The sequence below is a fragment of the Amphiura filiformis genome, chromosome 8 (genome assembly GCF_039555335.1).
Source record: "Amphiura filiformis chromosome 8, Afil_fr2py, whole genome shotgun sequence".
Lineage (NCBI taxonomy): Eukaryota > Metazoa > Echinodermata > Ophiuroidea > Amphilepidida > Amphiuridae > Amphiura > Amphiura filiformis.
The window spans coordinates 68,889,288-68,913,776 of record NC_092635.1 but is presented as its reverse complement, the minus strand read 5'-3'; the positions used below and the strand labels follow the sequence as shown (position 1 = coordinate 68,913,776).

Here is a 24,489-nt window from a genome sequence, read left to right as displayed (position 1 = left end):
TGAGTGAGGGAATTATTGAGTAAGAGGGTGGATGAATGAGTGTGTTGGGTGGGTAGATGAGTGATTGATTGAGTCAGTAAGTGAGTGATCAATCTTGATACAAATTAAACAGTTGATATGCATTTTATTTTGAAAAATTAAAATTTGTTGCTTGCTTGATTGATTAATTGCTTGATTGATTGATTTATTGACAGGTTGGTTCAGCCAAAGGCAAACTGAAGCATTTCCTCATCGAGCCATTTATAGCCCATAAACAAGAAGAGGAAGTCTATGTGTGCATTTATTGTGAGAGAGACAATGATGTCATTCTCTTCTATCATGAAGGAGGTGTGGATGTTGGTGATGTAGATGCAAAGGTAAGTATATGAACGCACACCCCCGAGTACACACCCACACCTACATGTAATTACAGTCATTGTGAGAGAGACAATGATGTCATTCTCTTCTATCATGAGGGAGGTGTGGACGTTGGTGATGTAGATGCAAAGGTAAGTATATGAACGCACACCCCCGAGTATGTACATGTAATTACAGTCATTGTGAGAGAGACAATGATGTCATTCTCTTCTATCATGAAGGAGGTGTGGACGTTGGTGATGTGGATGCAAAGGTAAGTCTATGAACGCACACCCCCGAGTACACACCCACACCTACATGTAATTACAGTCATTGTGAGAGAGACAATGATGTCATTCTCTTCTATCATGAGGGAGGTGTGGGCGTTGGTGATGTAGATGCAAAGGTAAGTATATGAACGCACACCCCCGAGTACACACCCACACCTACATGTAATTACAGTCATTGTGAGAGAGACAATGATGTCATTCTCTTCTATCATGAGGGAGGTGTGGACGTTGGTGATGTGGATGCAAAGGTAAGTCTATGTGTGTATTTATTGTGAGAGAGACAATGATGTCATTCTCTTCTATCATGAAGGAGGTGTGGACGTTGGTGATGTAGATGCAAAGGTAAGTATATGACGCACGGACCGCGTCGAGTACACACCCACACCTACATGTAATTACAGTCATTGTGAGAGAGACAATGATGTCATTCTCTTCTATCATGAGGGAGGTGTGGACGTTGGTGATGTGGATGCAAAGGTAAGTCTATGTGTGCATTTATTGTGAGAGAGACAATGATGTCATTCTCTTCTATCATGAGGGAGGTGTGGACGTTGGTGATGTAGATGCAAAGGTAAGTATATGAACGCACACCCCCGAGTACACACCCACACCTACATGTAATTACAGTCATTGTGAGAGAGACAATGATGTCATTCTCTTCTATCATGAGGGAGGTGTGGACGTTGGTGATGTGGATGCAAAGGTAAGTCTATGTGTGTATTTATTGTGAGAGAGACAATGATGTCATTCTCTTCTATCATGAGGGAGGTGTGGATGTTGGTGATGTGGATGCAAAGGTAAGTCTATGTGTGTATTTATTGTGAGAGAGACAATGATGTCATTCTCTTCTATCATGAAGGAGGTGTGGATGTTGGTGATGTGGATGCAAAGGTAAGTCTATGTGTGTATTTATTGTGAGAGAGACAATGATGTCATTCTCTTCTATCATGAAGGAGGTGTGGATGTTGGTGATGTGGATGCAAAGGTAAGTCTATGTGTGCATTTATTGTGAGAGAGACAATGATGTCATTCTCTTCTATCATGAGGGAGGTGTGGACGTTGGTGATGTGGATGCAAAGGTAAGTCTATGTGTGCATTTATTGTGAGAGAGACAATGATGTCATTCTCTTCTATCATGAAGGAGGTGTGGACGTTGGTGATGTAGATGCAAAGGTAAGTATATGAACGCACACCCCCGAGTACACACCCACACCTACATGTAATTACAGTCATTGTGAGAGAGACAATGATGTCATTCTCTTCTATCATGAGGGAGGTGTGGACGTTGGTGATGTAGATGCAAAGGTAAGTATATGAACGCACACCCGAGTACACACCCACACCTACATGTAATTACAGTCATTGTGAGAGAGACAATGATGTCATTCTCTTCTATCATGAGGGAGGTGTGGACGTTGGTGATGTGGATGCAAAGGTAAGTCTATGTGTGTATTTATTGTGAGAGAGACAATGATGTCATTCTCTTCTATCATGAAGGAGGTGTGGATGTTGGTGATGTGGATGCAAAGGTAAGTCTATGTGTGTATTTATTGTGAGAGAGACAATGATGTCATTCTCTTCTATCATGAAGGAGGTGTGGACGTTGGTGATGTAGATGCAAAGGTAAGTATATGAACGCACACCCCCGAGTACACACCCACACCTACATGTAATTACAGTCATTGTGAGAGAGACAATGATGTCATTCTCTTCTATCATGAGGGAGGTGTGGACGTTGGTGATGTGGATGCAAAGGTAAGTCTATGTGTGCATTTATTGTGAGAGAGACAATGATGTCATTCTCTTCTATCATGAGGGAGGTGTGGACGTTGGTGATGTAGATGCAAAGTGTGAGTAGCAGGAACGCACGAGCGAGTAGAGACGGGCACCTACATGTAATTACAGTCATTGTGAGAGAGACAATGATGTCATTCTCTTCTATCATGAGGGAGGTGTGGACGTTGGTGATGTGGATGCAAAGGTAAGTCTATGTGTGTATTTATTGTGAGAGAGACAATGATGTCATTCTCTTCTATCATGAGGGAGGTGTGGATGTTGGTGATGTGGATGCAAAGGTAAGTCTATGTGTGTATTTATTGTGAGAGAGACAATGATGTCATTCTCTTCTATCATGAAGGAGGTGTGGATGTTGGTGATGTGGATGCAAAGGTAAGTCTATGTGTGTATTTATTGTGAGAGAGACAATGATGTCATTCTCTTCTATCATGAAGGAGGTGTGGATGTTGGTGATGTGGATGCAAAGGTAAGTCTATGTGTGCATTTATTGTGAGAGAGACAATGATGTCATTCTCTTCTATCATGAGGGAGGTGTGGACGTTGGTGATGTGGATGCAAAGGTAAGTCTATGTGTGCATTTATTGTGAGAGAGACAATGATGTCATTCTCTTCTATCATGAAGGAGGTGTGGACGTTGGTGATGTAGATGCAAAGGTAAGTATATGAACGCACACCCCCGAGTACACACCCACACCTACATGTAATTACAGTCATTGTGAGAGAGACAATGATGTCATTCTCTTCTATCATGAAGGAGGTGTGGACGTTGGTGATGTAGATGCAAAGGTAAGTATATGAACGCACACCCCCGAGTACACACCCACACCTACATGTAATTACAGTCATTGGGGGACTTATAGTACTACTCAAATGCTAAATTTGTCTATTCAGTTCTTAAGGAGGTACTACACCCCTCGATAAATTTGTGTCTATTTTTGCAATTTTCTCAAAAACTAATAACACAGTGGTAACAAAAGTTATGTATATTATAGGGGCAAGGAATCCAATTACTACAATTGAATTTCAGTGACCCAAGACAAGTGGTTTGTTATTTATGATAAGAAATAAGGTACCGCTAGCATGTACCTTGTTTCCTATCATATATACTGAACCGCTTGTCTTGATTACCCAAACATGCATACATGTACATGGTACCCCAGACACAGACACCGCCCCCCACACACACTATATATATAATTATACAGAAACTTTATAAGTGAATAAATAGAATACCAGCAATTGACATTTACCAACATTAGTTGTCTTTTAACAAATGCCAGCTAGAATGCATGATAACCCAATAGACTGCTCATTTCTAATTACATAGACAGCTTATCAAGCAGATTCTAAAAATGTTTAGAGCATATTAATAACAATGTGATGTAAAAAGAATGGTTGAGCTCAATCATGCTAACAAAATATTTCATAACTTACCTAATTACCTTAGTGAACAGTTTGCCACCACAGCCGTTGTTTTTATCGCAAATGTGATATGCTTGTGCTAGACCCGGGTAGTGCAGTAATTATATAGTATGTATATGGGGATTATAGGAGAAAGCATTTGTGGCAGGTCAACGGGGGAGTAAGCCATTTTTGGCACAGATCTTTTGGCATCTTTTTGATATTATGCCCTAAAAAGGCATTGAAACACAGGAAAATTATGCAAATATACAAAATTTCCTACTCGCTATACTTTCATCACATGATAAGAAAATTGAAGGTTCTAAATTTGGATTCCCAAAAATATGGCACGTGTAAAGGGGGTGGGGCAAAATGTTTGGCAAGAGAAAAGGGGAGGCAAAGATTTTCTTGCATCTTCCATTTAAGGAAGATAATCTCTTTTTGGACTCAGATTTCAAGAAGTCACCCCTCCCTGTACAAATAATTATTGCACAGCCCTGTTAAAGTTTTATTATACTATAATTCAGTATAAATTTGTAATGCTCATATGTTATACAAGTATCTTGACATTTTCCTGTATTTCCTTGATGTTCAATAATAAATCATACCATTCTATTTACCAGGCTGTAAAGTATGAAGTAAGCCTGACAGAATACCCCACAGCTCAGACAATCAAATCAAAACTACTAGCTAAAGCACCAGCAGCAAAACAAGAGTAAGTATCACTAATATAAATAGTCTGGGTAGTTTTTATGATTAGGAGTATTATTTCTGACCGCCATGTCAAGATAAGTTGATTGGATCCCAGCTAGACTTGATATTAATTTAGCCAAATTGGATCGTAAGTGCACCGAAGAATAGATGATAATATTAGATTCTATTGCCCATCTGCCAAGCATTTTCTCAGTAGCTCAGTAATATGAAGCTTTTTTGTATTATTTCTGGTTCCATGCTAAGTAACTCTTTAATAGTCAAGGTTTGTTCCATCTTGTAAATTTTGCATCAAACCTTCACCCGGGTCTTAGCCAGCCACCTGTCCACCCGTCATTTTGGACGGGCAGTTTAATTTGCATCCAGGACAGGCAAGATTAATGGGTCTGGCAGATGCTAAATTCTAAAATAACGCTTGAGTTTATTTTGCATACTTTTGCCCTGAAACTTGGTCTCGCCCTCTAATTTGCATATTTGCATAATTAATGAGCTAATTTGCATAAATGCTAATTAATTATGCAAATATGCAAATTAGGGGCGGCTTCACTATATAATACATTAGAACATATTAGAAACACTTTGACCAAGTTTCAGGGCAAAATTATGCAAAATAAAAGTACCCTGAACATTTATGCATGGATTTTTAGCAAAATATTGGCAAAAAATTATATGTAAATGAGCTTCTCCAGTCATTTTAGCTCATTAACTTGATTGATTATTGATAAAAACAATAAGATACAAAGAAAATATAAATTGATATATTTTGAAAACCGTATGTCCGATTGACTCCAAACAAAAGGCATTAATTGAGTAGAGCAAATTACACTGATCAATATTATTGATCAGTGTAATTTGCTCTACTCAATTAATCTGTTTAAAACATGTTTAGAGCACTTTTATAATGCCTCCATAACCACCTTAAACAGCATAGCAGTACCAAAGTAAAAGGCAGTATCTGAGTATAGTTAACCCTATGAGAACTACCTGCCTATTGGTCAAAAAGAAGTTTTCATTATCAATTGGACTAATCAGCAACATTGTTAGAATAATTTCACCCCCCTAAAAAATTGGGGTGAATTATTTGCAAGGCTCCATTCTGATTGGTGATTAAAGTGAAGATATCACATATTTGACCAATCAGAGGCAATGTTAAATCGGCAGGTAGTACTCAGGGGGTTAACAAAGCTGATGCTGTAATTTACTTTGGAGGGAAAAGAGTTGCATCAAAAAGTAGACTATAATCAATAGCAACATGTATACACATGCTTCAAATGTATTGTTTTTCCACAGTGTAATTGAAGGTTTTATTGAGGCATTGGGAAGGTTTGCCCACCGTATAGATATCCCTGTCAATACATCCCTGCAATGCACTTTAGAAGGATACTTCTGCTCGTGTAAAATTCTAAGCAAATGTTTTGTATGTCATCGTTGGGCAGGAAAAACCTCCTATGTGTCATTGGCCCCTGAACATGTGTAAAGCAAAACCTCGTATGTAACCTCTTGGCAGTTTTGTTTTAAACATGTTCAAGGGCCACAAATACATAGGAGGTTTTTCCTGCCCAATGACGATGTGTTGTTCTCTCTTTACAGTTAATTGAAGATTTTGTAGAGGCATTTTGGTAGGTGTATGCACTGCAGGAGACATTTTTTGTCAATATACCCCCAATACATAATTCTAGGTGCAACATTTAAAGCATTTTTTGTGTATTTTGTATTTTCTCTCTTTACAGTTTAATAGCAGGCTTTGTAGAGGCATTGTACAAGCAATTCAAGGATCTCTACTTTACCTACTTGGAAATCAATCCACTCGGTAAGGTTTACATGCACTAAAGTCTGTTCAGTATAAGGTGGAACATGACCTAAACCAAAATGCATGGATCTTACGCAAATGGGGTAAAGGTCATGTTGCCAACTTTTGGTAGAACATACTTTAGTTGATAGAGATAGAAGGAACATGACTTTGGAGAGAGTATTATTTATGAGATAACAAAGGTTAATGGATGGGGTGTGTTTTGCCTTATACTGAAAAGACTATATAGTATTATAGAAGTATTATGTAATAGATGCATGAATAGAGATGTTAGAAAGCATTAACATTTTCCTGAGCAGGAGTGCCTAACTCATTTGCCCTGAGGGTCAGTTTTGACTTCAGATGGCCTTGAATTGATGAACAATATTTGTTACAAACACTTTTTAAAAAACATCAAAATTAAATTTACCAAAATAGAAGATTTGAAGAAAACAACGTATATCAAATGAAATTATGCCAAGAAATTAAAAGGGTTGTTGAGATTGCACATTCAGCTGGTAACTATGCACAAGAAATTGGAATTTCCCTTCATAGAAAAAGAAAGATTGACCATGGCTGTGATGTGTTTGTTTGTCTGTCATCTCAGGATAATCAAAATGAGGGAAATGAGGCCATACTCAAAGAAGCTTAAATAATATACCTCAGAGGCTGTACAGCTACCTACACTTTGTATGAGTAGATTTCTATTCAGTACACCTACACTTTGTATGAGTAGATTTCTATTCAGTCTATTGAGTTGTACAGCATTCCATTTCATTTAGAGAGAGTATAGTAAGTCATCATCAGGGATCATAGGTTTCAGGCTTTTGCCTGAATTCAGGCTCTTTTGTTGTCCAGATTTATGCAATTTCTTTTATTTTCAGTCCGTTTTAGGGCCATTCTGGTCATTTTTATGCTGTTTTTCAGGCTTTTTGTCAAAAGTGGACTTTCATCCCTGCATCAAAACATAATTTGTTGACTCTTCTTCCAATTACAGTTGTTACAGACAAAGTGTACATCTTGGATCTTGCTGCTAAGATTGACGCTACTGCTGAGTTCATATGCAAGAAGGAATGGGGAGACATTGATTTCCCACCACCATTTGGAAGAGAAGCCTTTGCTGAGGTGAGTAGACATTTGGCTCTCGAACATATTCACCTGTCACTATAGAGATCTTAAACAACCTTTTCACATCAGTAAGAGTAAATTAATTTTCCGTTATGTCAGCTTTCCAGGCATGTTTACAACTCTCAATGGTCTACATGTGTACAGTATTTGAAACATATGAATTTTCAACCTGAATAGAGATGTAACATTTAACCATAAAAAACTTTAAGGTCGATAGTCCAAAAACTGAGGTCATAAGTCAGAAAACACAATAACTTGGTTATAAATCCTAATCCTTACTCTAAACCTAACCTAAGCCCTAACCTAATCCTAATTCTGACCCTAACCCTAGCCTAACTTTAATACTAATCCTAACCCTAATACTAACCCTAACCTTATCCCTAACCATAATCCTAATCTAAAATACACCCTTTTCAGACTATTAATAATACAACGGGCTGTTCCCCCCCCCCCCCTCAAAAGCCATTAAAGCCAAAATGGAAGATCTATTTAAATTGCTTTGTATGGTGAAAGTTGAGAGTACACAGAGAAGTGTGGTTTCTCTATACATTGGTGATGCAGCTGCATTAACACACTGACAGCTCTCTCAACCTGAGACAAGACATAGTATACCCATGTACATCTCTGTTTGAAGCCTGAGCATTTTGACATGCACTAAGCTTCCTGAGCAAGTTGTTGTTTATTGCATTAGAAACAAAGCTAAACTAAACTATGCAGCATCTCGTCTGTTCAACACATTCATTATGTATCTACTCATTTTGTTGCCTGCTCTCTGCTTTTTCAAAAACACCTGTCCTGAGTGGGTTGAAGTGAAGAGAAAGTAAAAAAAGATTCTGACACTTAAACATTTACATGAAGTTATCAGCTACATATAACATCTGTCTCCAAATTGTGATCATTTTATGCAATTTTCATAATACTGTAAAAGTGGAAATTTTCGCGGTACATTAATTTTTGCGCTTTGTGTGCATAATACAGCTACCACAAAAATAAAAACACACTACCGTATTGGTCCGAGTATAGTCCCACCTGTTTTTTATGTGAAAATTTTTCACAATTGGGGGTGGGATTATACTCCCATCTAGACCTAGATGCTAGGATCATTCATGGTTGACCTTGTAAAAAATTTAAAAAAACCAAGATGTTTTGTATTTTAATATGAAAATTGATAATTTGTATTCATGTCATACTCTATTAATGATTTCAAAATGCATTCAAATTCAATGCATTTTGAAATCATTAATAGAGTATGACATGAATACAATTTATCAATTTTCATATTAAAAATACAAAATATCTTGTTTTTTTTTATATTTTTTTTTTTAAGGTCCAATTTCTGAAATTTTTCAAAAATGGGGGTGGGATTATACTCGAACGTGGAACTATACTCGGACGAATACGGTAATATGTTCTTTTAATGTATAGGTCCTATGTTACAAAAATCAAAATCGTAAAATTAAAAAACAGCAATGTAGTTCAAATTCAGCAATGCGCAAAAAATTACACACACAAAAATTACCCCTTGTACACCATATCTATCCAATCTGGGTCAATATTTATCAAAGTAGCTAAGAAAAGGTCATTCAACATGTGAAATACTGAATAAAATATATTCAACTATTTTAAAAGCATTGATATCTTATAAACCAGCATAACAAGATTTTTTTGAAAATATTTAAGTATAAAGCTGCGTGTATAGAAGCACTGTATTATTCAGTTTCCAGATATGATTAATTGATTTTTATCAGAATAAAGATGGAATATATATAAATCATTTTTGTAAAAAAAAATGCTGTAATATTTGCATAAGATAACTGACATTCTTGTCATGGTTAAAAGCTTTTATCAATGCAATATAGATATGGGATATGAAATGCATGTGTGAAACATTGCGCTATTCCAGTTGAAATCCATACACCCCCTGTGGAAGACATAATCTTAATCTCCCATACAGGGGGTGTAGATTTCTAATGGAGCCGGGTAATCCCATTTGAAATTCACACCCCCTGTGTGGAAGATTAAGGTCATGTCTTCCATATCGGGTGTGTGGATTCAACTAGAAGAGCCTATTTAATGCTCTTCAGTGATTCTGCATAATAGTCATCCCTGTATGTCAAACATTTTCTACCCTGTAGTTTTCCTGAACAAAATTATACGATAATAATTATGTTGAAATCTGCACCAGGCGTCTTCAATATTTTTGGTTGAATCAATTTAAAACTGATATGAAAAAAATGCCTTTTCTCATAATTTCCCATCATGGTTTTGGGCTGAAATTTAGCATCGATTTCATTTTTGATTTACACAAATTTATATCCAGTCGATCAACTTATATGCTTGAAATCGTATTACAGTGCAGAATCAAATTGATTTGAGGAAAATATCTTTATTAATTAACATTGAGATGAGCCTTGTTTTCTTCTGTGTTCTTCAATGTGCTGTAAAACACAATATTTTGGCAGCACAAAATATTTGTGATTTGAAAAGAACCACATTTTTTGCAGAATGTAATTTTCACGAAATTTATAAATTTTCTGAAAAGTAAAATAAAAATATTTGCAGAATGCAAATTTCATCACAATGAATGAATCATTCAATGTCATTCATTTAATTTGTAAAATGCACATGAACATTTCATGCATTACAGTTAACTCTAGTTGCTCACAGTAATATGAAATTACACTCTGTTTGTAATATATTTGGTTAACAAATGAAACCTAATATGTGAATTGTGGTCTAGCAGGAAAATAGCAACTAATTGAATGCCATGTCCTATGGTTTCCTGTGAGTTTTTCTGAACTAAAACAATCAAACTTGTTTATTAAGAAATGCTGTACAATGCCTGTATTTTGCTTTTATGAAATGTGCTTTTGGGGAAAGAATGTAATACTTTTAAGTGTGTTGTACAAGCAAGGCTAGCAATTACATTTATTGTTTAAAATTTTTTTAATTCATGGTTTAAAATTTTACTATTTTGAATATTTTCATAATGCCCTTTGCAAATGTGTATAACCTTACACAAGTTACAGTAACACTATGTGTAATTCTAACCAAACCCACTGTATGCAATTTCCATCTGAAACTAACACATACATTAGAAACTTCAAGTTTTAATCTGAATTTGGGTGGAGGTCTAAATGTCCTCACTTTCTTTTAATGTCGGCCTGCTTTTGGCATTTTTAGCCCATTGTCACACTTTCCAAGTTTTTGTCAAACACTTTCTGGTTTTTCATGGATGCTCATTCTCATGCTTGTTATGAGAAAACAATTGTAAAACTCAGGGCTATTCCAGTTAAAATCCATACACCCCCTATGGAAGACGCACCTTAATCTTCCATACAGGGAGTGAGAATTTCAAATGGCGTTACCTGAGTGGGTCAATCCATACACTCCTTTTATGGGAGATTAAGGTCATGTCTTCCACAGGGATGTATGAATTTGAACTTAAGTGGCCCAAAGGACGTGTTCTTGAGTTACTAGCATTAATCTACATGTAAGAAAGTGCAAAAAAATATATTGCAGTGTTCATAACTAATTGAAATCATCTCTTATGTACCGATTGCAGGAAGCCTACATAGCAGATCTAGATGCCAAGAGTGGGGCGTCTCTCAAGTTGACAATCCTCAACCCCAAAGGACGCATATGGACCATGGTTGCTGGAGGTGGCGCTTCTGTTATCTACAGGTAAGCGCATTCTATTGGTAGATTTTGAGGTAGTATTAGATTTTCGTGCTATATTTTGTTCAACCAATAAATGGCAAAAAATGAGGGTTTTTTTTTGTTACTGTGTGCATCAATTAAGTCCCAACTTATGCTCACATACCATATTGTTTGTATTAAACACCCCCTCTAATAAATGCCCCCTCCCCATTTTTTCAATGAAAAATTGACAAAAATGCAAAAATAACCATGCAATATAAGCTTAAAAAACATGCATCAATCATGTCCGTGACGATCGCTAAATTGCATGGACAAAACCTGTTATGACTCGAACTTCCATCCAGTTCATTGCCTAATTATGGTAGAATTTCACTAAGTAAATCATTTCTTGCTTAATATGCACTTACCATATGTAATTTCATAGTATTTAGCGCGATAATATCATATTCGATATTAGGCGCCATCTTGGATTTCAACCCGGAAATGAACAATAGTATTAGTATAGGCATAAATTCATCCTTTCTACAGGAGCACCATCGGGAATTTAAACCTGATTTTGAAGTTTTTCTCACTGATAATTCACTTCTAATAAATGCCCCCCCCCCTTTTGGAAACTGCAACACCCCCGGGGCATTTATTACAAACAATAAGGTAAATTATCATAAGCACACAGCAGTTATGAAATGCACTTGGTGTAGGCGTACGTTGCACCCAAATGAGTCGTGCCATTTTATCAATCAACAATGTTAAAAGTCTTGGGGCTCATATTGAAATACCCTACCACGTTTTCACACAGAAAGAAGGCAGGATTCCCCTCGCGCGCGCCTCAGGAAAGCTCGGTCATAAAACGGATGGATTATATGCATCAGTGATACACCCTGTCCAGGATTTTAACAAAAGAAGGCTAGCACAGGAAAGCTGCAGGATGGCGCACACCTTCCTGTGTAAGGGAATTTCAATATGAGCCCTTGCCACAAAGGTACAAAAAACAGACACTGAAGGGGGCTAGCACCCCCTTTTAACTTGACTCCCCTGCATCTGCCCCCGGATATAGAAATAAAATGAATAGAAACTATGATGTAACATACTTACAATAATTTCCTTTCAGTGACACCATATGTGATCTGGGCGGTGCTTCAGAGCTTGCAAACTATGGTGAATATTCTGGCGCCCCCAGTGAGGGCCAGACATTCGAATATGCCAAAACAATTCTAGGACTCATGACAAGGGAGAAACACCCAGATGGAAAAGTGTTGATTATTGGAGGAGGCATCGCAAACTTTACCAATGTAGCAGCAACTTTCAAGGTATTAGGATATTTCAGTTGAAATCCATACACCCCTATGGAAGACATGACCTTAATATTCAACACAGGGAGTGTGAATTTCAAATGGAGTCACCTGAATGGGTGACTCCATTTTGAAATCTACACCTCTGTGTAGGAGATTAAGGTCATGTCTTCCATGTGTGTATGGATTTCAACTAGGATAGCCTATTGTAATACTAATAGCAAATAACCAGCTGTCATTCTATGGGTCCGACAATCAAGCGTTTGGCCCCCTTTGCACAAAATTTCGAGCATATATATGCAGAGCTACCAGGGTAGCAGGAGGAAAATGCAGTGAGACTGTATATTTTGCACATTATTTTATCTGTGTTTTCCCCTTTGGGTGATGCTAGCCAGACCATGATAATGTTTTCAACATGTCACACTCAATCCAAGACAGTTTATGGTATGGGTATATGCCTCCAAACTTTCTGTAAGCTTAAAGCTTAGTTCTGGACTATGAATGTTTTGATCAAAAATGCAATCTTTGCAATAACTGTCAAATTCAATCTTCTAAAAAGCTTGAGACGTTATTGAAAAACCCAAAAAGGTAAATGTAGAAATTGTATCATCAGTAATTAGATCAAACTTGACCAGTTTTAGCACTTTGAATCTTGACAATTTTATATAATACATCAATTTTCTTTTAGGGCATTGTTAGAGCACTGAAACAATTTCAGACCAAGTTGATCCAGTATGGAGTCTCTATATATGTAAGAAGAGGAGGACCAAACTACCAGGAAGGACTCAGAGTCATGAGAGAATTAGGTGAGCCATTCTAGACATAGATTCCTTGTTTTTACAGCTCCACTAAACCAGTTTAAAGACATTCTGTGAGGTGTAGACATGTTTTTGCACCTTTATTAAACCAGTTTAGCGACATATTCTGTGAGGTGCAGACACGTTTTTGCACTTCCATTAAACCAGTTTAGGGACACCTGCTGTACACCATTAAATCCATTTTAAGAAGTTCCAATTTGTGTAATAAAATACAGTGATCAATTGTGTCAAAGGCTTTTGATAATATCTAAGATGGTAAATGTTATTGTTTTTGGGTGAATCCACAAATCAATTCTCATAAAAAAATTTTATAAAATGGATTTTTGTGAATCAAAATTGATTCTTGTCAATTTTTGATAAATGTACTTGGCAAGAATTAAATGATTCCTATGCTAGAATCAAGATTGATTCATGCACGAATAAAGATTGATTCTTACAATACATGATAAGAATCAAGATTGATTTTCGTGTTGTGTGATAAGAATCAAGATTGACACATGTGATAAGAATCAAAATTGATTCTTGCATGTAATCAAGATTGATTCTCACATTGTGTGAAAAGAATCAAGATTGATTCTCACATTGTGTGATAAGAATCAAGATTCTCACATTGTGTGATAAGAATCAAGATTGATTCTTGCATTGTGTGATGAAATTCTAGCTCTGGGATTACAAATGAAAGGACTATCACATACATGTATATCAAGATCTGCTTCTTCAGCAAGTAGGTTTCATCTGTTCACAGTTGAGGAAAAGTAAACGGTGCCTATAATATGCGTGTTCAAAACATGCTGGTAAACACACATTAACTCATTGACTGTTGAGTTGAAGTTGATTATAAACTAGGACTGCTGGTAGCAAGGGCAGAATTGATAAGCTTACATTTATAGAGAAGGCCGGTTTAACACATGAAGAAGTTTGGTTGCAGTTAAGTTTAACATATTTGTGTATTTAAGCACAAGCCCCCACTCTAACCTTAACCCTAAAGCAACATGACAGCCATAATCTTTAGATTGTAGATGAACTTGATACAATTGGCATAGTGGGCAGGTGTTTGGCATGCAATACAATATGGTACATATGTCTGACCAAGAAAATGTTAGTTTACCACTAGATTTTTAAAAGCTTACATAATCTTTTTTTCCTTTATAGGCGTTAACCCTTGCATATGCGCAAGACGTCAAGTGTGTGTATAGAACCTTCAACCTTGTGTAAAATAATATGCACTGCGTGGTTAGCAGTAGGCTTAATTTGTAAAAGCAAATCTGCATAACATAGTTTTTAAGTTCCATCTATCATGCATTTTATGTTTGCAGGAAGTAGTTTAGGTGTAGCTATGTACGTATTTGGAACAGAAACCCACATGACGGCTATCTGTGGTATGGCGCTAGGAAAGCGTCCGATTCCAGCCAAGACTCCTACCGATCAAACTACCGCTAGCTTCTTGCTTGCTGGCAGTGCTGTAAGTAAATTTTTTCCCTCAAGTCAGTCAAGGAAGAAGGGTTTCATTCTTGACCAGGATTTGGAACTAGGGACCTCTGGGAATTGAACCAGCGCTCTTACCAACTGAGCTATCATGGAAGCTATTGGAATTGAAGTATTATAGTATACTATAGGCCCAAAATTCCATAGCATGCTTGTCTAGTTAGTAGTTCATGATGAAATCAAAACTCGACCGCCAGTTGACTGGGGGTTATCGGTGGTGGAACCACATTCCATTGTTTAGAACAATAGAGTCCAGCTCCAACTGGACAGGACCGCCCGGAACTGGCGGTCGACCACCAGGTGAGTTTTGATTTCATCCCTTACAAGCATTAAGCAGGAGAAATATTTTATAAATGGCTAGTTAACCAGTGGTCCCAGGTTCAAACCAAGTCAGACAACTTGTAATCTCTGAGTCTGAACCATCGTAAACATGGTTACTTTGTAGCATTTGTTTGTTCAGTACTTTTAGCTGAAAATTATAGAGAAGACCAAACAGTCAGAAATCAGAAAATATGAACATATGTGCTAAAATTTCATTAATTTGGCTCGGATTTTCATTAATTAAAATGTGTCATTAATAGCACCGATTTATAGATTGAAAAGTTTGAAATTACATGTTAGCGCTATTAACTAAGAAGAATAGTGCTCAAATAGTAACTAATATTAGTATTTTGTGTAGTTTTAGTCTATGCATAACCCGTTATCTCATAATTATTTATTTAATGTGTACCTTGTATGTTTATGTAGTACGGTGTCCAGCAGCTTTGTTGACTCTTTAATCTACCTGTGTTTAGTTTAATGACCCCTTGTTCTATAATGTACCTGTACTAAGCCAGTAGTCATGGGTATAAATATGCTACAATATCCCCAAACCCACCTGTGTTTACTTCAATGACCCCTTGTTTCATGTACCTAAACTAGACCAGCAGCCAGAGATATAAATGTTCTTCATTAGGCCCCCAAAATGTTCAAATTTTGAAAGTGAAAATGTTCAAAATAGACGAGAAGCGTCCACTTTTGAGGGGTTCAGGTTCTCCACTCTATTCTGAATGAAACCCATGGTAAGGCCCCATCTTTTGGAAGTTCTGCATTCCCCAAAAATAAATCCTGGCTACAGGTACTATGTCTGTACTGACATGTGTTATTCTCTGTGTATACAAATAGTGACCACAAATCCAAGAATATAACCATGTATTACTATTACATACCCACCCATTCACAATGCTACCTAACCATTTAATAACATGCTTGTGTCATTTTTTGCTTATATTTTTTTGCTTTTTTGCACATTGTTTTTTGCACATGCAGTCCCCTAAAGTTAGTCATGCCAAAGTAAGTAACCATGGTAATCTTAGTGCGGTTTGACTCTTATTTGTCATGTCAGCAATATCCTTAAACAGATTGGTTATGGGGCTGACATTACTTTCCATATTCACTAAAAAGATGGCTGCTTTTCTCATTGTATTTTGCAGTGATTAATACATGAGATCATAATAACTTGGGTCACTTTCGTCACCATTTTCTGTACTAACCTGTTTTAGAGGATATTGTCTTTCCATATGTGACCATCCAGCACAACTGAGCCCGGATGTCGCCAGTGCCACTATTGAGATATGCTCCATTGAACTTAACAATAAACAATAGGAAACAAAGGATTTATTGACTGTTTTATTAAATGTCAAGTACTATAGACATGATATACATCATTTTAAAGCTAATTTCAAGCAGAATATTTTGGTTGAATATCTCAAAAATGATGATTGGCGACTTCAGGGCTCAGTTGTGCTGGATGGTCACATATATCAAGGGGTTAGAACAAGCAGTCCCTATCTACAATAGCTGCCTTATAGACATTTACTACATTCTATATTGTACACATATGAAAATATGACACCTGGCAGCTATTACAGATAGGGCCTCCTTGCATGAACCCTTCAGCGTAGATGTAAACTTGCTCACTGTATTCCATTGTGCTATTCCAGTTGAAATCCACACAACTCCTGTGGAAGATTTTGGAAATATCTTAAGGATCTAAAATGAGCGTTTATTAGTTTCGACAGTATTTTTTGTGGGACATGAGAGCACCTCAGACCTATCGAATTGCATTCTGAATACTGAAGCATGTCTTTCTGATATCAAATAATTTTCATTTTTTGAAAATTACAATATAATACAAATTTTATGACAAATTATAAAAATTTGATATTTTTCAAATTTTTGATATATAGCAGTCCTCGAAGTAAATTATATAAATCTAATGATATATTCTTAAAGTGTATGTAGCAGGAAGGAAAAGCCGACGGTCAATTGAAAATTTTGACATTTCATATTGAAGATATGGATTTTTTTCCCAAAAAGACCTAATTTTTTTGGGTGTTTTGGGGAAAAAAATCCATATCTTCAATACGAAAAGGTCAAAATTTTCAATTGATCGTCGGCTTTTCATCCCACCTACATACACTTTAAGTATAAATCATCAGATTTATAAAGTTTACTTCAAGTACTGTTAAATATCAAAAATATCAATTTTAATGATTTGCCATAAAATGTGTATTAAATTGCTAATTTCAAAAAATCAAAATTATTTGATATCAGAATGACATTCTTCGCATTCAGAATGCAATTCGATATGTCTGATGTGCTCTAATGTCCCAAAATAAATACTGTCCAAACGTTCATACCCCAGCCCTTAAACAGAAGGAATGTGTTTTTCAAATGTTATTGGTCATGGTTATTCATTTTGAAACCCATACCCCCTCCCTGGTATTATATATTTCCCAAAATCTTCCACAACTGGAGTGCATATTTCAAATGGAAGTTACCCAATTGTCTATTGTTTTCAAAACTCGTACTCCCTCTGTGAAAGACTGCATCTGAATCTTCCACAGGGGTAGTGAGGATTTTAAATGGAATAGCCCATAGTTGCCCATCAATATTTATGATGGAGAAGGGGGAATTCAGAATTTTTGGATAAAAACTTTCATGCCCCCCCCTCATGTTGGCTCATTGGGTTCCTCTTTTTTTACCTAAAAAATTGGGAGTTCTGCATTTATTCTTGGGGAATTGTGTCCACCCTAAATTTCCCTGCTCCACCTGACATAAATATTGACCAGTCCCTTAAGCGGCTTGTGCACAGTGGTAGATTTTGTATATAGGGTCTCTGATATTGCCCAATAAAATTGAATGTGTATGGGCTGCTTAACAAGTTGAGCTGATGTGATCTTTGTGTACATGTTAGTAAAATCTAATTCTGGTTACATATGATGTATGTGTGTGTGGGGGGATATTTGTAAACATTGGCAAACTAGGACACAAACATTTAAATATCTGTATGTAGTAGATGACACACAGGAACTGCAGATCCTGCGTTACTAGATCGAGATGGGGTCTGTCTGCACTTGGATAATGAAAACCTGAAGTCCTTTGGAAGGTGGATAAACCTCAAACATGTGTCTCTGCAATTGGATAGTTAAACTCGTAAGCGGTCTATCGCTGTCCACGTTTGCCAGTGTGTTTACACATATGTGTAGTGTTCTTCTTATTCTGTGTGCTTCCATACTTTCATTTTGTGCAATAACTTATGATCTTGTGGAATGTAAAGTATTATTACATAAAATTCCAAGAAAGTTAAATAAATATTCAGTGTGTCCTGATTGTCATGTGACTATGCAAAATGAGTTGATATGAAAGCATGCATTTTTGTGCTATATTTATTCACATAATTATTCCAAGTAACTGGCGCAAAATAACAACATGTAATTATATTCACTCTTTTTCTCTCTCTCTCTTTCTCTCTTTAGTCTTTGTCTGTGCAGATTGCAGTTTTGTATATGAAATATAATGTTTCTATCATAATTTCATCATTTCACATGCATCCATTGTTTGCACAGTAGAACAACAGTGTAATAGGTCACATTTTCAAGAGTACTCGTAAATAGCAGTGGCATAGCCAGTGGGGGCTGGTATCCCCACTCATCATGATTTCTGAATTCAACTGACTCCCTTGTAAAACAATAAAAATAAATAGATACCATATTTTTTCCATTAACTGCTCATGCCCCTATAAGCACCCACCCAGTAATTTCACAACAAGCAAACTGTGATATTAGTTTATTAACTGCCCATGCAAATCTGAATCATGGCCCCAAACATATGACACACTGATGATGATTGATGAATATTTTGTGCCTTTTTTAAGTATTGCCAGCTTAAACAATATAAAAAATAAGTGCCTACCCAAAATGACTTTGTTAAGCACCCTGGGCAGTTTATGGAATGAATATGGTACTTGTATCCTATCCTCATATTAATTTTATCTTTATTAGATTTCTTTTACATTTCTCACTTACATAGTTTATTAGAACATTTGCACTTGTTTGAAAAATGTCCAAATTTTTAATAAATTGAGATGTTTTTATTGTCTCTTAGAATTAACTAACAGTTAACCATTCTTAATGACATCAGTTTTGGTAAAATCAGTTCATAATCTTGTTTGCATCCATCTCAGGAACCTGCAGCTGCTCACAAAAATCGTACACCATCAACATCAACAGCAACAGCAGGTGGAGCCAAGCCAGGTGCTACAGCAAGTGTTGCAGCTGGTGGTGCAGCAGGCGGCCATATTGAAAAACGACTCTTTACCAACAAAACAAAGGTGAGAAAATGATCAGAATTTGTACAATAGAGGGATGATTATATGTGATGCGATCAATATTATTGAAATATGAGTTTGTACAATTTATGATCCAATTTGAAATTTTGAAATGTTGGATTTTGATATATGCTTTCTCTTCCTTTTTACAGTCTTTCTTATATGGTATGCAGCCCAGGGCTGTTCAGGGCATGTTAGATTTTGACCACTCATGCAGCAGAGAGGAGCCCTCAGTCGTTGGCATGATTTATCCATTCACGTAAGTGTTTGTGATTCTTACCCCCTCCACTTGTCCAGTGGGGGTTAGCGTAAGAACCCCTATCTGCAATAGCTGCCATATAGACATTTGCCAATTTCTGCATTCTATATTGTACACATGTACAAAATATGACACCTGGCAGCTATTACAGAAGGAGACTTTTTGCATTATTCCTCGACTTTCCTTTGTCCATACCAGCATATTTTTTTCTGATGGGATTTCTCTATTGTGTGCCTTGCTTTGGCTCCATTTTCGAACAGAAATGGGAGTAAAGCATAATTTTTGTATTTTATTGAGCCATCAGCAATGTTTCTACTATTACTGTATCCATTCCAACATCATATCATGATGTTAGAATGGATATTTTTGAATATACAAATGCAATTCTCTTCTTGCTCCTTCCTGGCAGTTGTTTGTTCAGGATCTGTTGTTCTTTGCCAATTTTGTTTTGCTGCTATTAATCAGTTATTAAACTTGCCTCCAAATAAATGATTATAACATTTGTATGGCCTAGGCATACTATTCAATGCAAAGCTGGAGTATATGCTCCAATATGGGTTTAAGGGAAAAACCAAAAGTCCTATATAACAGAATGGGAAGTGAGTAAAAATATAATTGATGTTTTTTAACTACATATGAAAAAATGTAAATGACATTTTAATCTCCTACCTCCCTAATGAAGCTAGTTCAGTTCATAGGACTTTGCCATTCTGTTGGTTTATTCCCTAAGCACATTTACATAAGGGAGGACAGTTTTTATGGTCTACTTAGCTCAGCAATGCTTTGCTGTCTTCGATAATGGTTCATGTACGCTAGAGCGTTTGATAGGAACAAGCGAACAGTATACGAGTTTGCTGATATCTATCGGAGCGCTCAGCAGAGCAGCAGGATTATAAACACGGTCGATGGTAAAACCATAATCAATTTCCTTTGTGTTCAATAAGTACATAACGACCCACTCATCACATTCTCAAGTGGTCATTAAATAAGCATGTCTGGGGTCATGTCTCCGGTCAATAGAAAGTCAATAATGTGTGAAAGTTTATGTTTACACAAAGTGGTGTAATTGGGTTTCAAGTGGTTGTTAATTCAAGCATGGTCGTAAAATTGATTCAATCGATATTTTGGTCAAGCGTGGTATCGAGCATAGTGTACAATTGAGCGGAGTCTGACAGAGTTTGCTACAGGCTTTTATGGGTTTGGGCTTCGATAAAAGCCAGGTACCTCTCCGATACAATGCGCTATCGAAGACAGCAGAGCATTGATGAGCTAAGTAGACCATAAAAACTGTCCTCCCTAAATGACATTGAAATAATGTTGTGCCTACTGTTAATCTACTTCTAGCGGTGATCACAAGCAGAAGTTTTACTGGGGCCACAAAGAGATATTGATTCCTGTATACAAGAGTATGGAGAAAGCAATGAAGACCCACCCGGATACCGATGTAGTTATTAATTTCGCTTCGTTGAGGTCGGCTTACGATAGCAGCATGGAAATATTAGAATACAAACAGGTAATCAACATACCGTAAAAACTTGATTGTTAGCATATGTGCTTACTATCAAGTGCTTTTAAAACATGCAAACATGAAGTGCCCCATCCACAAAAGTGTAAAGTTGTTTTTTTACCTGCAAATTTGTGTCGCAACCCCATTAGCTCAGTTGGTAAAGCGCCATACTTTGGTACAATTTCACGTTTTCAAAAGTGCTCGATAGTAAGCACATATGCTAACTATTGAGTTTTTACGGTATGCAAAATAATTTACAGTGCAAGCCTCTGTTATCCAATGTGATGGGACTAAGCACTAGGTGGTTGAGTGAAAAATCTGTTTAAGATCACAAATAAATCTATTGACTTGCCAATGTCAGCAACATTTGCATAGATGTAAAACATCTGGTAGTGTAAATTTAGCTGCATTTTATGTCCCCTAATATGCTTTTTGAGGATGCAATGAATAGTTGTCAACTATCACCAAGTCATAACCGAGTATATTTGACTATAATCAACTCAGTCATGCAACCTTATTACCAGTATCCTGCTATTCCACACCATGCAGGCAGATATGCATCAGATTTCACAATCATGTAGATACTCAGTGAACCAGGAAAATCTGCGCAAAAATTTAACAGAAGTGCCTTCGTAGAGGCTACATGCATTTAGTTATTCAGTATCAAAGTTACATAATGTTGCTATGTCAACAGGATCTCGCGCTTGAGTTATATACCATGATCGAAACAATCACCACACAAAGTATATGGCACTCAAAGGCATACCAATTAATAGTGTAATCCGTTAACCAAGAAAATTACGTAACCACTTTGATGCTGAATATGCACAAGTACTAAGCTTCCAATTCCGCACAGTTTTATCGAGCCATGCATACATTTGTGCCGTACACTAATGTAATATGTGTTAAAATGAGTGGTTTATTTTTAGTTAAAATGAGTGGTTAACTCCAAAGTATTAGCATGATTAGGAGGAATTCAATACTATTCAGTGGATCAATAAGATTCTCCTTGTGATTTCACTATTCTTGCCCTTACATGCAGTAATCAACCTTTGGTGTTTAAAAAAAAAATCCATCTCTTCAACATACTGATTTTGTTTACTACAGATCCGCACTATCGCAATCATAGCAGAAGGTATTCCAGAAAACAAGACTCGTGTTCTCATCAAAGCAGCTAAAGAGAAAGGAGTAACAATCATCGGCCCAGCAACAGTAAGTATATTGATTCACTGGACTATTACATTTGAAATGAATTGATGTTTCTTGTTTGATGCGCACCTGTACATGCCAAAGTATATCTTTGTGAATGTGGAATGGGTACAACATGCACAATAGGGCATTCACAAAGGACATACTACTAGCTTGTACATGCATCAAACAAAGAACATCAACTCGGCAGCCAGGAGGGTCTCTAAACTACCAATTTGTGACTTTACGCTTATTTTGAGGGAGCAGGTCACATTGTTTGTAGTCTGTGAGCACTCATACACCAAAGATTTATCATACAATAGATGTCACAGACCATCAGCATTGGTTGAAGACTGAAGCAGATAGATAGGAAAACTCAGACTCTAGTTTAAACTTCAATCAAACATTGATGTCCTTCATAATTTCTTTCCATAGGTTGGTGGTATCAAACCAGGTTGCTTCAAGATTGGCAATACAGGTGGTATGCTGGATAATATCCTCTCCTCCAAACTCTACCGTCCAGGATCTGTGGCATATGTATCTAGATCTGGTGGCATGTCCAATGAACTCAATAATATCATCTCTAGGAATGCTGATGGTGTGTTTGAGGGTGTTGCAATAGGTGGTGATAGGTAGGCATAGCTATTAATTTTTGGGAATAAGGGCCAAAATCATGCGTTTTTATTGTATTGTTGTATTTTGAATGAAATAAAGATGATTGATTGATTATAATAATAATAATAATAATATCTTTATTTATTCACGGTAAAACATGTTCAATATAAAAGTCATTGTTCTTCCACATGTCCGTGGCATATACACATTAAAGTAACAGAATTATAAATTAGTACGCAATTATTAAAACATTATTAAAACAATAGTCAGTATATTACAAAATTATGAAAGCATAAGAACATATAATATTTAAAAAAAATTTTAAACCCAGTAAAACTCATTTCAGTATGACATCAAAATCTAAGAAAATAGGCAAGAAGATAAATATAATCACCAGAATAAAATAAAAGTTGTAGACCTTATATTGCAACATATATATCTGAATACCACTTACACATTCACCAAGTTCACACTCGCTACAAACGCCTATACACACCCCAAGTACACCCCAACTCCAGCACACCCATAAATACCACACACCCACATAACCACACACCCCTTGCACCCACATCTTACTCCCATAGCGCACCTTCATCCTAAATCCACAAGCATGCATCCATAACACAATGACACAGTTTTTAAAATATAAAATAGGTTATAAGCTATATTATAATGTACAAAAATATTAATTAAAAGAGAGCACCAGCAATATAGGAAAATTAAACCACATTGACAAAAGTCTACATCAAATTCAGAATTAAGGCGATTTTACAAATTGCACTAAATTAATACACATTTAAGGAACATCATATTGTACAGGAGCAAGAAGTCAAGATTGAATTTCTATGACACATAAATAAAAAACATTCATATAATACTATCAACATGGTTAAAGCAGTATTTAAAATGTTTAACATTACGGGCAGCTTTTAGATGGTCATCTAGCGCATTCAAGACACAGCACCCGGTAACTTAGACTTCTCTTCTTAAAATTTGTGTTAGGTTTAGGAATGCTTAGCGCCCGATAGCCACGAAGGTTATATCTCTCATTATTTCTCAGATTAAAACGATCACTTAGATAGGGTGCCGTGTCGTTATTCATAATTTTGAACATTGTAATAACATCATGATAATCACACCTTTGCTTAATACAATCCCAACCTAGAACTGACAGTACGTTTGAACTGGAATCAGACCATTTAGCGCCAGTGATAATTTTGGCAGCTCTGTTCTGGAGTTTTTGAACAATATCCATATCATTAACATTACAAGTAGACCATATTACATCACAGTAGTCTATGTGAGGTGCAATAACACTTTTAAAAATGAGAGACATTGTTTCTGATGGTAATACATTCTTACATTTTCTGAGCATGTATAGACCTGAAAGAACTTTCTTCCTGATGTTGTTTACCTGATCATGCCAGGTCATACTATCATCTACAATGACACCAAGATGTTTACAGTTGTGTACCTGACGAAGTTTAACACCATTTATGTTGACATTGATGTCGTGGTCTTTGACTACAGCAAGGCGTTGTCTTGACCCCATTAACATGAATTCT

The 24,489-nt window shown here is 36.4% G+C and overlaps 1 protein-coding gene across 1 annotated transcript in view; it reads left to right on the top strand.

Annotated features, from left to right (window-relative positions):
• LOC140159390 (ATP-citrate synthase-like) overlaps positions 1-24,489 on the top strand; it is a 60,724-nt gene that overhangs the window by 17,068 nt on the left and 19,167 nt on the right. The window contains exons 4-17 of the mRNA XM_072182847.1: positions 195-356; positions 4,448-4,539; positions 6,266-6,345; positions 7,322-7,449; positions 11,018-11,136; positions 12,221-12,419; positions 13,090-13,207; positions 14,536-14,681; positions 16,013-16,036; positions 19,212-19,358; positions 19,508-19,614; positions 20,959-21,127; positions 22,229-22,333; positions 22,745-22,941. Coding sequence (XP_072038948.1) covers positions 195-356; positions 4,448-4,539; positions 6,266-6,345; positions 7,322-7,449; positions 11,018-11,136; positions 12,221-12,419; positions 13,090-13,207; positions 14,536-14,681; positions 16,013-16,036; positions 19,212-19,358; positions 19,508-19,614; positions 20,959-21,127; positions 22,229-22,333; positions 22,745-22,941 — 1,793 coding nt within the window. The remainder of the gene's footprint in view (positions 1-194; positions 357-4,447; positions 4,540-6,265; positions 6,346-7,321; positions 7,450-11,017; positions 11,137-12,220; positions 12,420-13,089; positions 13,208-14,535; positions 14,682-16,012; positions 16,037-19,211; positions 19,359-19,507; positions 19,615-20,958; positions 21,128-22,228; positions 22,334-22,744; positions 22,942-24,489) is intronic.